At 37.5% G+C, this 13,010-nt stretch overlaps 1 protein-coding gene across 1 annotated transcript; it reads right to left on the bottom strand.

Moving 5' to 3' along the window:
- Positions 1-732: 732 nt before the first annotated feature.
- On the bottom strand, positions 733-10,126 carry LOC129256687 (thioredoxin-like protein 4B). The gene is made up of 3 exons (XM_054894848.2): positions 9,845-10,126; positions 8,127-8,278; positions 733-7,278 (listed from the first exon to the last, which is right to left on the bottom strand). Exons 1-3 carry the CDS (start codon positions 9,974-9,976, stop codon positions 7,113-7,115), a joined length of 450 nt encoding a protein of 149 aa, XP_054750823.1. The 5' UTR covers positions 9,977-10,126; the 3' UTR covers positions 733-7,112.
- Positions 10,127-13,010: the final 2,884 nt, after the last annotated feature.

Raw genomic sequence — 13,010 nt, 5'->3', positions numbered from 1 at the left:
ATATGTATTTGTTATTTGTTGTGTTATCTATTTTTGAGGGGCCCACATTGTACAAGCATTGCTTTTTAGTGGGTCCCTCTATTTCCATCTTAATTTAATTTCAATTGAAAAATAGTATACATATTTAAAACCTACAATGTGTTGCCCAAATTGTCTAAGTGTTTTTTTTTTCACAACAAATGTAGTACTATTTTTTTTTTCTTCTTTTTTTGCAAAGGATACAAATATTTGTGTTTATATATGGTATACAATTTGTTTTTGTTTGATGGAAGTGAAATAAATAAATTTGAATTTGAATTTGAATCATTACAAGAAAAAAATACAATATGAATTTCAGGTTACTTTACATTGACCATCTGATATTCAGACCACATTTTTTTCTCAAACATAACAAATTTGGGCTCGAATATTTAATACAAATATGTACTTTTTCATAATATTAAACATGTCCATATTGCTTCCTTACCAAAATCTTTTCATGTGTATCTATTTGCACATAAACTGCTTGGTCCATTGTTCTATAACTATTTCCAGGAAATTTATATAAATATTATCGATCAAGATTAAGAATAAATGCTTCTCAATTATGTAGATCCCTGATTACTAATTTCTGCTTCTAAAGGTTGGCAGCCCTTTCCCTGTACATTATGGATTCCTTGCCTCGTCATTTCTTCTTTATCTCTTGTTTTACACACCGTATGAAATAAGAATGAGTACACATACTATAGTACATAGATTTTTTTTAATTTTATTTTTAACACTGACACATGCAGGAAATATCACACAATTCAAGTACATTGTACGTAAATATCAGACTCTTCAGAGAGGAGGTGTAAATTTCTCAACACTCAAAGCATGAATAAAATGTCACATGAAATGCCATCAGCCATAACAGTTACTTTGACTTTTGATGTTTAAAGTGCAATGCATCCCAAAGAAACTTATACATTCTGCAAGAGTCTCAGCAATGCATTCAAAGAATCTCTTTCATAGAAATTGACCTGAAATAATAATAATAATAATAATAGCTGGATTTATAGAGTGATTTTAAGCTACCTTCACCAGCGTTCAATGCATTCAAGGAATTACTCCTGCTGGGAACCCATTAACCTCTCCTGGGTTGAGTGCAGCAGTGTGGATAAATTTCTTTCTGAAGTAAAACACACCAGGGCTTGAATTCGAACCAAGGACTCTCTGTTTGAAAGGCGAGAGTCAGAACCACTTGACCAAGATGCGCCCACAATGAGCCAGACAAAGTTCATTACATCAGTCAGTTCCATGCACCTATTTAATATTCTATCTGTCTACCGAGAGAATACAGTACAGGTATAAGAATAATATGCTGGCTTTAAATTCACACTACTCGTTGTACAGGCAGGAGGTTAGATCACCAAGCATTTAATCATGATAAATGTGTACTTTGAATCTTCTGATTTAACTTCCATACAATTGCTTTAGCACGGTTAACTGTATGAGAAATAAGAGCCTTCTAATGAATGGGAATTGGTGCAGATAACTTGTCCTACTGGTACAAGGAGATCACTGGGCAAACGCTCTCATTAATTATATCAAGATCAATACCAAGATCAATACCACATTAACAGGGTTTCATACTGCAATCTTTAAAAAGTATAGCTTTCAGATCTTGGTTTTTCCCCCCCTGGGAAATAAAGCAGAAAGAAAACAAACTCCAGCCATATCATTTTCTTTTAACAACATAATGTTTCAATGATGGTTTTATTAATGTGTGCACAGACAATACACGCAGAGGAAATTATACTGAACATGAAGACATTTGATCTGTCCGATTGTGTGATGCATCAGAGGTATTGACTCGTATAGGAAGTAATATGAATTTGGAAATGGCATGGTACCCAACATCTATATATTTCAAGTATCATTTTATTTCGTAATTCTCCTGGAGAAATTACAGGAGATCCCGCCCGCGCATGCGCAGTCATTACGTTCGCAGCATTGATTTGGCAGTCATTTTCCGCCATTTGGGGTAAGATAAAAATTTGTTTTTTCTTCCCCTTCTTCGGGTTGGTTGCTGGAATTTATGCGCTAGAACCCTTTTCTATAACAACCTCCTTCTGACATCGACATTGGGTTCGAGTTGGAGTACTTCCTGACGAAAATACGATTATGTATCGTGATCTCTTGAATGTGGATACCAGCCCGCCGGCGACTCAGTCGCAGCGGAGTGCGGTTTCTCCACCGGGCCAGACGCCGGCGAAGCCGGGCGCACGGACCTGTTTGGCGAGCCAGCAACCAGCATCGCATCAACAGTCTACGTCTTCGACTTCGTCGAATACAGTTATAGATAAACTTCTTGATAAGGAGATATGATTAAATCTCCGTCTGGCTTTTCGGGCATATATGGCACTATTGAAAGCCAAGCCCAATAAAATTGTCAAAAAAAACATAAAGATAAAGGAGATATTAAATCTCCGTCGGGCTCTTCGGGCATAGGAACCGATATGACACCATAAAAAGCCAAGCCCAAAAAAGAATAAACCTTCCCCCTCAACTTCAAACTCTGAGTTTGAGGAGAGACTTACTAAATTAGAATCGCTTTTGACTAAAGCACTGGAGAACCAGGCTTTTCAGAACCAGTCAGGGAGCCAGTTACTCCCCAGGCATAGGTCAGCCATTATCAAGATAATATTCCATCTGAGGCTGAGTCTTTTTACGATGATAGTAATTATGGTTATGATGATCAGAATTTTCAGTTCCACGCAGCTAGGTCAGGTCCATGTGACCAATGTCAATGATGACAATTCACAAGCACCAGATTTCGAGAGTGGGGAAGGTGAATGTGATGTGGGCCAATTAAGGCCCAGGCATACCGGCATTAGCCGCTAAGTTTGCCCAGCCCCAAGAGATGGGGCAAGCAATTGATAACCTTGGTCGATGTGCCAAGAGTTAATGCTCCCATTTGGGACAAACTAAAACAAGTAACTAGACAAAGAGACCTGCAACTACAAAAAATTCAACGTTCACTAACAAGAGGTTTGACAGCATTCATGCAATCTTTAGACCCATTGTCATTGAATATTTCTGAAGCTCAACAAGATTGCCTCGCTTTGCTCAGCAATGTCAATTTTGAGCTAAATTGCACAAGGAAACGTCTTATCAGACCTGATATGAATATGAAATTCACACCATTGTGCAAATCTTCCCAAGTGGGCAAGTTCTTGTTTGGAGATGATCTTGCTAAGCGAGTGAAAGACCTGAGTGAGCAACAAAAGGCAGCTGCAGGGATGATGAGAGGCCAATTGAAGGACAAGCAATTCAAGTCTCACACATATCACCCATATGCCAGGAATAAAACCAGTACTCGTGAATCTGGATGGGCTCAATCAGCCCAACATGATTTGTGGTCAGGCAACCGAGAGGGTCCATTTTTAGGGCAGCCCCAGTGGAAACGACGCAAGAACAAGGGTCAAGACCAGTGGCAGAACCCAGGCTCGCAGAGCAGAATGCCTTCCCACAGCCCCCTTTCCCCCAAAGTAGGGTGCACCTTCGAAGAAAACAAAGAAACTTCTTCTGCTGAAGAGGCGAGTTTACTTAATGATTATTCAAAGTTTCCTATTGGTGGCCGACTGAGGCATTTTGTAAACAGTTGGAAAAATATTACTTCTGATCACGTCATCTTATCAGCTGTTGAAGGGTATAAATTAGAGTTTGAAAATGTATCTATTAACCATACCGTTCACTACCCCCACGCTGTTTTCATATCAGAACAGCTGAAGTAAAAATCAAGAAATTATATACTTACTTGAGAAAAAGGTGATTGAACAGTGCTCCCATGAGAAGGGAGAGTTCGTGTCCAACATTTTTACTCGGCCCAAGAAAAATGGTGGGCTAAGAGTTATTCTGGATCTTTCTGACCTGAACAAGTATATGAGCTGTCGGCATTTTAAGATGGATAGCATACATACAGCAACACAATGTCAGAACATTGTTTTCTTGCCTCAGTGGACCTCCGGGATGCTTACTTTTCGGTCCTAGTTCACCCTTCAGATAGAAAGTACTTAAGATTTATTTGGCAAGACACTCTTTTTCAATTTACGTGTTTACCAAATGGTTTGAGTACTGCACCACGGCTCTTTACCAAAATTTTGAAACCAGTGTTCGCCACACCGCACCAAGCAAATCACATCTTAGTGTGTTATCTTGATGACACCATCATTATTATTGTTAACAATAAGGCCAAAGTACAGAAGGCAATTGATGAAACGGTTGGCCTTTTATCAGAGCTTGGGTTTATTATTTACCCTGATAAGTCGGTACTCAACAGGAAATTACTTTCCTTGGATTTGTCCTTAATTCAGTGTATATGTCCATTACACTCCCTTCTGACAAGGTAAATGAAGTTAAAAAGTGTTGCTTAGACCTCCTCCAAACTAACTTGCCTAGTATTAGAGCAGTCTCCAGAACAATTGGGAAAATTGTAGCAACATTCCCTGCTGTCCAATATGGCCCTCTTTTCTATCGGGCTTTGTAATTGGACAAAATTGTAGCACCGAAAATTAACAAAGGTAATTTTGATAGACCCATGCAACTCTCGCAGGCAGCTCTGTACGATCTTGAATGGTGGATAGCAAACCTGCACATTGTATACTCGTCTAGTCAGAGAAAGAACCGGACCTGGAGTTGTACTCCGATGCAAGTGGTTCGGGATGGGGAGCTCCATGTATAGAGCTAAATTCTAGCACAGGTGGGTGATGGAATGCCGAGGAGCTTGTCAAAGCTAAGAATAATGAGATTAATTATCTTGAATTACTGGCAGCCTTTTTCGGACTAAAGTCCTTTTGTACATCTATGAAAAATGCCATATCCTACTACGCATAGATCATGTAGTTCCAATGAAATTGCAAATACAATCTGGAAATGGTGTTAAGAGAAAAATATTTGGCTGTCTATTTCTTATATTCCAGGCAAGCTAAATGTAGAAGCTGACAAGCTGTCTCGGAAATTCAATGATAGGACAGAGTGGACACTGGATAAGCAAGCTTTTAACCAATTTACTCATTACTTTGGCTCACCAGATATTGTCAATTATTTGCATCTCGACTAAATAATCAATTGCCTAGGTATGTCTCTTTGCAACCCGATCCTAGTGCATTCTTGGTTGATGCATTCTCCCTAAACTGGGCCAAGTTGAATTTTTATGCCTTCCCACCATTTTGTCTCATACCAAGTTGCTTGCAGAAAATTCTGAATGACAAGGCTATGGACTTACTAGTTGTCCCAAATTGGCCCTCACAGTCTTGGTTTCCCTTGCTCCAAATTATGACAATAGGGAAACCTGTAGAATTCAAGAGGAGGAAAGGGTTACTTACATTACCTTTCTCAAATGTCACTCGCCCCTTTTGGGATCACATTGATCTGTTATGTTGCAGGATCTCTGGAAACCTTTAAAGAGACTGAATAAAAAGACTACGGAGATCATAATGTCTTCATGGAGAGACTCTACTAAAAATCAATACTGTATCTACATAAGAAAATTTTTTGTTTGTTTGGACAAAGGTTGGAGTTATGTTCAATCATCAGTAGACATTTATTGGAGTTCCTTACAAGTTTGTTTGAACACGGAGCTGGTTATAGTACCTTGAACACTACAAGAAGTGCCTAATTGTCTAAATTTTTAGTTTTAGATGGTCCTTTAAAAGTGGGAACTCATCCCTTAGTGCACCGCTTTATGAAAGGAACCTTTCAACTTCGACCACCCAAACCCAGGTACACTCATATCTGGGACGTTAAATTAGTGTTGAACCAATTAAGGAAGCTAGCACCTGCGAAAACCCTTACCCTTAAGCTCTTGAGCCTGAAAATTATTGTCACCCTATTAGCACTAACCTTAGCGCAGCGGGTGCAGTCGCTTCATCAGTTAAACATTGAGCATGCGACTCTTAAAGATACTAGTAGTGGAGCTAAGTTTTGGTTTGGTCAACTACTAAACAAGACAGACCAGGGCATATCACTGGAGATATGACATTGGAAGCTTACCCTCTAGATAAACGACTGTGTTCTTCATTATCTAAAACATTATATTCGAAGAACAGAACGTCTGAGGGGATCAGAAAAGTTCCTTTTTATCAGCTATCTGAAGCCTCATGGAAGGATAAGTGAACGAACCATCTCCCTTTGGATACGAGTAAATCTAGCTGCAGCTGGGGTAGACACTGATATCTACAAGGCGCAATCCACGAGGGCTGCGTCGGTGTCAGCAGCTGAGAGGTCAGAAGTTCCCATCGCTGCTATTCTCAGACAGGCTGGATGGACTAGTGAGAAAACTTTTCAACAATTCTACCATAAGCCTTTGGATCAGAAAAGTGATTTCTCAGCCTCCTTGTTAGGCAGTGCCTCATCCTCGGTTGTATAGAGGTATTGTGTTGTGTTCACATCAGGGTTGTGACTTGGTGTAATTTTGGTATCAAATATGCCTCCTGAGCTTTGAAATCTCCTGTAATTTCTCCAGGAGAATTACGAAATAAAATAGAAAGATTAAATGAGAACAAAGTTTGAAATTTAATATTTATTTTATGAGTAATTCGGAGGGAGAGATTACAGGCCCCCCACTCCCTCCCATTACTCAAGGACGAAATTAGCTCTAACTTGTTCTCATCTTAGTTTAATCTTTCTTGCTGTTTTTCAGGAGTCATATTTGATGCTTTGAATGATGACTGCGCATGCGCGGGCGGGATCTCCTGTAATCTCTCCCTCCGAATTACTCATAAAATAAATATTAAATTTCAAACTTTGTTCTCATTTAATCTTTCTATTATTTTGTTATTTCTGTACTTCTGGAGGTGAGGACTTGCCTCATTTCATTTGTGAGCTATGGCCTGGTTTACAAATACCTGGCTTGTAGTCTTAATACATTAACAGGGTTTCATACTGCAATCTTTAAAAAGTATAGCTTTCAGATCGGATCTTGGTATAGTAATATACTTGGCTTATATTTACCTCAAATAATGTTTTGATGAAGCAATTTATTCTTGGGGACCTATTTAGGAAGCAATGGCTTGCCTTTCATAGCACCATGACTTCCACCTGGTCCTGCTTACCTCACATACCAACAAACAGTTAAGTTTCGATGTTCATCAAATATCTTGGTACAGTAGTTCATACTGAGGTACATCTCTAGGATCAATGGGGCTTGTCACCATAAGCTTGCCTTTCATAGCACCACGAAATATGACTTCTACCAGATCAATGAAGTCTTGTTTAGTCTTAAAGCTGCCAATGAATTTGGTATGATCAGGGGATCTGCGTCATAATAAAAAAAAAAGTACAAATGTTTTCAGGGACTTCATGGAGGTTTAGTGTCTATGGGGCTTTTTTTTTTAAAGGAAATAATGGACTAGTAAGAGTAAAACTGATAATTTTTCTGCATAGGGTAGGCTTGGGAATAGAACAACAATTTCCACCTTTTTAATATTCCTCCAGTTAGTAGGAATTTTTTATTATCAGTTGTATGTTAACTTTCATAGCAAAACTTATAATAAAAACACTTATCATATCAGAGAGAGAAAACAGATTAACGGTTTCACATATCTATTTCTATTTATGTGAACAACTAGTATGTGACTCACTGACTGAAATCTATTGGTCATGCTATATTTTCAGCCACTATTAGTTCTTGTTAATAGGCATACTATATACTAGCACAAACACTATGTTTAGAGTTTCAGTATTCATATTCATTTTTCAAAAATTCTATGAATACCCGAGTAGTAATATTTGTATTCATTCCCAAGCCTATGCTAGTCTGCAGCTGTATAAAACTGTACTATTAGTAAAAAAAATATATATATCGCTACAGAGATGCTAGTTGGTCTTCCTCTTTACTACTATTTTCATGTATCCATACAAAGTATACTATACAATCATTCTGCATTACATGTATTTATATCTAAAGTATTTCTTGAAATGGAATTCAGACTACTAATATGAAGCCTGATCTATATTTGTACTCACACAGATGTGCAGACATTTAGAAACCTCATAAGAAAGGAAATAAATGTTATACTTAAAAATTTACTTACTTTTAGCAGTCTTGAAGCATGGATCAAAATGAAACATTGCAAAGTTAGTTGACCATAATATTTCCTTACCCGTAATCCACTTTCATGTGTTGTCCATTAAAAAAAAACAATGTTGCTGGAATGAGAGTGATGTCAAAGTATTGTGTATAGACTGGAACTCTGTCAGCATCAATGCAATATATGTCAGCCATCTTTCCCAATTCTTGGCTTGTCTTTGACAGCTGATAACAAAAGATAAGAGAACATTGTGTATGAGATAATTTCTTATTCGTTTACTTTCATATGTTATCATACCCCCCCCCCCCCCACCCCAAGTTTGAAGGGTATATAGGAATCAGTGTACGGTCAGTTTGTCCGGCAGGCAGTCTGTCTGTTGCATATCTTGCAGGTAAAACAACTTCCTCAGTTTTTAACAAATTCTCAAGAAATTCTAAATACGCATTGATCTTGGGATTAAGATGAGCAAGACACATCTTTTGCATGCATCAGAAATTGTGTTACCATGGTACCAATACAAATGGCAAAATTAGATAAAAATCTTGCAGTTCAAAATACTTCCTCAGTTTTCAACAATTTCTCATGAATTTTAATTGGAATATATCAATTTCCAATTGAAACCAATTGGAACCAGTTGGGCGACTGGAAATCCTAACTGGAACCAGTCAAGTAACTGGAATATCTTCCAACTTGAAATGTCTTCTAACTGGGGCACTCGACCAAAAAAGTGGTGGGGGTGTGCCGCGGGCGAGACAAAAAACGGGGGCCTTGGAGCGGGCTTATTATAAAAAGGAGGGTCCTCGGAACGGGCTTCGGAACTACAAATGGACGTTTGTGAAAACAGGGGTCATTGGAACGGATCGCCAGCATGTGAGTGCGTATATGCATCCCTATGGAACGGGCATGCGTGTATGATGCAGCTAGCCCGGCGGCACGGCCGCCGGGTTCTCACGCAGAGGCAATGATCGAACAGTGCTCTGCGGCCGCTTTTCACAAAAATTGCAGATCATTGTAGCGGATCAATGCGACTGGAACAGCGTAACGAAAAATATGCGAAGCTTTGGAGCGGATTTCTTTCTTCTTTTTTTTCTAGAAAGAAAATAATGCTAATCTGCTTTGGAGCGGCTTTCTCTGTTCTTTTTCTCAATAAAACAAAAATGCTATGCCTTGGAGCGGAAATTTGAGTGTAAAAATGGGGGTCCCCTCCGCGGCACATACCCACTATGCGTTATATACCGAGTGCCCCCCCCCCCCCCTCGGGTATAGGCCTATAGAGTTTTTGGTTCAGAATAATGTAGAATTAGGGTTTATTTAGTTTATTACGGTAAAATTTTATGTTCTGCTTTTAACCTTAACATGCTGATTTTTCAACGGCATCGAACCAACTGTCGCCGGAGCAACTGTCATGGATCCATCGAACAAGAAGTCAATTAGTCTGTTTTCTATATTCATTCTTGGCGGGCAAAATTTGAATAAATCATTAACTTTCATATGAATAACTGGGGATGTAACTTAATCATCACCTTGCCAATAGGATGGGGGGTTGGGTGTCCGGACACGTAACAGAAATGAAGCCTTGTTTTTATCTCAGGAATAAACCAAAAATATAGGTTGAATAGTTTTTTTTCACCATCAATATTTGTTCTTTATAATATTTTCTTATATTCTGTGCTAAAAAGAATTAAAGACATTGCTTGTAAACTTGTCAAAATTGAGAGTAAAAGTCATGTGTCCGGACACCCAACCCGTCCGGACACACAACCACTGGGTATTCTTTTTTTTACTCTTACAATTTCATCCAGTTGCATACACACAATATCATCTGAGCGTCCAAAACGAAGTACAAGTATCTTATCTTCTGTCCGCTTGATTGCTTCATCTATCTCTTTCTTTGTTGATAGTGGAGGTATCAAGTAACTCATAACAATAATAATTTAATATATATAGGCTGATGATGATGCCAGGCCAGCTATGCTGTCTTGCACTAGGCTTGGTGTTGACTGTTAATTACAGACACAAAGCGGATCGGTCCTCGGGCTTTGTCATGACGTCAGCCTGTGTACTGTTGTACTGTAGTTAAACGGCTATTAATGTGGTAATGTAGGGAATTTATGAGACGCCGAATGTACCAATATTATATAGAACAATTATTTGTTATAATCATTATTTATTAAATAATAACTATTATTTATATATAATTTACATTTTATTTGTAAATAACTACTATTATATGAAATAGCATTTCTAATTATTTATATATAATTCCAAGTAATACTTCATTATTTGTAAATGATAATAGTTCGACACACTCACACGTATTGCGAGGTTAGTATTAGTATACTAACCTCGCACCATGTACCACGAACCGCGTTTGGCAGTGGATTTCTAACTAGTGGGTCGCGCGTGCTGGGATCTCACTTCTTGGGTCCACAACACACGACTTCTATATGGATTGAATTGTCTGTGCGCGGCGGCATGTATTGAACCCTTGGGTGAGTTCGACATTCCATTATTTATAAATAATGATTATTTGTTTTTCATTATTTATAAATAATGATGATTTATTTTTCATTATTAATAATGATTATTTGTTTTTCATAATTTAAATAATGATTATTTGTTTTTCATTATTTATAAATAATGATTATTTGTTTTTTATTATTAATAAATAATGATTATTTGTTTTTCATTATTTATAAATATTGATTATTTGTTTTTTATTATTTATAAATAATGACTTTACATTACTTCATTATTTATGAATAATTGCAATTCGTTTTCTATTAATTATTTAATTATAAATAAGCTTTCTATTATTTATAAGTAATAATTATTTATTAACAATGCCAGTGCACATTTCTTTATTTATAAATAATTTGTTGAGTTTTCCATTAATTATATATAATGATTATTTGTTAAATAATGAAAACGTCTACTTCATTATTTATAAATAATTTTTTCGAGTGCACCATTATTCTCATTATTTATAAATAATCATTATTTAATGTTCGAGTTTTCCATTATTTATAAATAAAGATTATTTGTTAAATAATGAATTATCTACATCATTATTTATAAATAATGAAAATTCATCGTGTTTCATTATTTATAAATAACAATTTTGTTTCAATATCCCATTATTTATAAATAATCATTATTTATAAACAATTTTTACAGTTTGCCATTATATACAAATAATCATTATTTAAAAAACTCGCTATAACATGCAAATGTGGGACCGCCCGTGATATGAATATTCATGATGCGATTTCCTTTTTCGTGATTTTTCTTCACAAATTTTTGTCCATTTCCTCTTCATAATGACATTTCTTGAAGCAATTTTCTAGTGATAGGGTCTGATTGTAATATTCTTCATTTTCTATATAACTTCGTCTTCGTAGAAATATCAAAAAGTGTAATTTTATACGATTTTCCTACAGTTCACAATCCCCATGGGCGCGCGTGTATTTCACCTTTTCCATCGTAGGGACAACCGGTGAATCGACGGAGTGCTCTTCATCGAAATACTACGTTGGTTGGTCCCCGGAAGTGGCGGGCGGAATTTAGCCCGAATCCTCGATGGAAGTGGATCGAGTGCATATATGAGCTGAGAGAGTGAAATATCAGTGTACCTGCATCAGGCCCTTCTACTTTTTATAAATATTTCTTGTTGCTTTTTTTGTTAAGTTAATTTTTCCTAGTGTAGAGATAAGTTTCAGTTCTAATAATGCACTTCCAATACATTTTTTTTGGAGTGTCTGTTTGGCGTTTGGGGCGATTTCACCCTGGCCCCAAAATGCTCGCAACGACAATACGGGGGCATGCATTAATGACCCCTAAATTGTTAAAAACTGATTTTTCTATTGAAAATTATCACAAAATTCACCAAAAGTGTGCACGAAAGCCTTCGTATTTCACTTTTAAAACTCCAAAAAGTGCCCAAATGACAAGCTTGGTCGCTTTGCTGTGTCGCTTTCAACTTGAGAACGTTTACGCGTCTGCTCCCCCCCCCCCCCTCCGAAAGAAATTCTGTATACGGCCATGCTCTAAAGAGCCTGGCACATTGATTTATGTATACTTCATTTTCATTATTTTTATCTCATTATCATCATGGCCTTACGCAGAATTTTTTCCGGGGGGGGGCCGGGGCCTTGGTGGAGCAGGACGCGCGTAAACTTTCTCAAAAAAATCTTGAAAAAGCGAAGCGACCAAGCTTGTCATTTGGGCTTGGTCACGTGGCTGTCTCGCTTTCAAGATTTTTTTGAGAAAGTTTACGCGCGTCCTGCTCCACCAATCCCCCCCCCCCCCGGAAAAAATTATGCGTAAGGCATGATGATAATGAGATAAAAAGAATGAAAATGAAGTATACATAAATCAATGTGCCAGGCTCTTTAGAGCATGGCCGTATACAGAATTTCTTTCGGAGGAGGGGGGGACCGGATGCGTAAACGTTCTCAAGTTTAAAGCGATCACAGCGAAGCGACCAAGCTTGTCATTTGGGCACTTTTTGGAGTTTTAAAAGTGAAATACGAAGGCTTTCGTGCACACTTTTGGTGAATTTTGTGATAATTTTCAATAGAAAAATAAGTTTTTTAAACTTTAGGGGTCATCCCCTTACAAAAATGTCCTGTGGTAATACCATATAATTACCATAGGACTTTACCACACGATTACCACATATATTGTTGTGTGGTAATGCTGTCTTAATGTCCTGTGGTATTGTGTGGTAATGTCGTGTGGTATTGTCCTGTGGTAAATTGGAACATTTACCACACAACATTACCACAGGAATACCACATGAATGGATTAATATACGGTAACATTTACCACACAAGGGATTAATTTATGGTAACAATTTTTACCACATACCGGTTACCACACAATTTACCACACGATGGTTACTACACACCAGTCACCACATGCATTACCATACACCATTTACCACATAGATTACCA

The sequence above is a fragment of the Lytechinus pictus genome, chromosome 3 (assembly GCF_037042905.1).
Source record: "Lytechinus pictus isolate F3 Inbred chromosome 3, Lp3.0, whole genome shotgun sequence".
Lineage (NCBI taxonomy): Eukaryota > Metazoa > Echinodermata > Echinoidea > Temnopleuroida > Toxopneustidae > Lytechinus > Lytechinus pictus.
The sequence above is the reverse complement of the archived record's forward strand: the minus strand, read 5'-3'. Positions and strand labels throughout refer to the sequence as shown.

Coding starts and splice junctions, on each gene's coding strand:
- LOC129256687 (XM_054894848.2), bottom strand. CDS start 9,976: ATGAGTTACTTGATACCTCCACTATCAACAAAGAAAGAGATAGATGAA. Junction 8,279..9,844: donor GTATGCAACTGGATGAAATT/GTAAGAGTAAAA, acceptor TTTTGTTATCAG/CTGTCAAAGACAAGCCAAGA. Junction 7,279..8,126: donor CACATGAAAGTGGATTACGG/GTAAGGAAATAT, acceptor ATTATGACGCAG/ATCCCCTGATCATACCAAAT.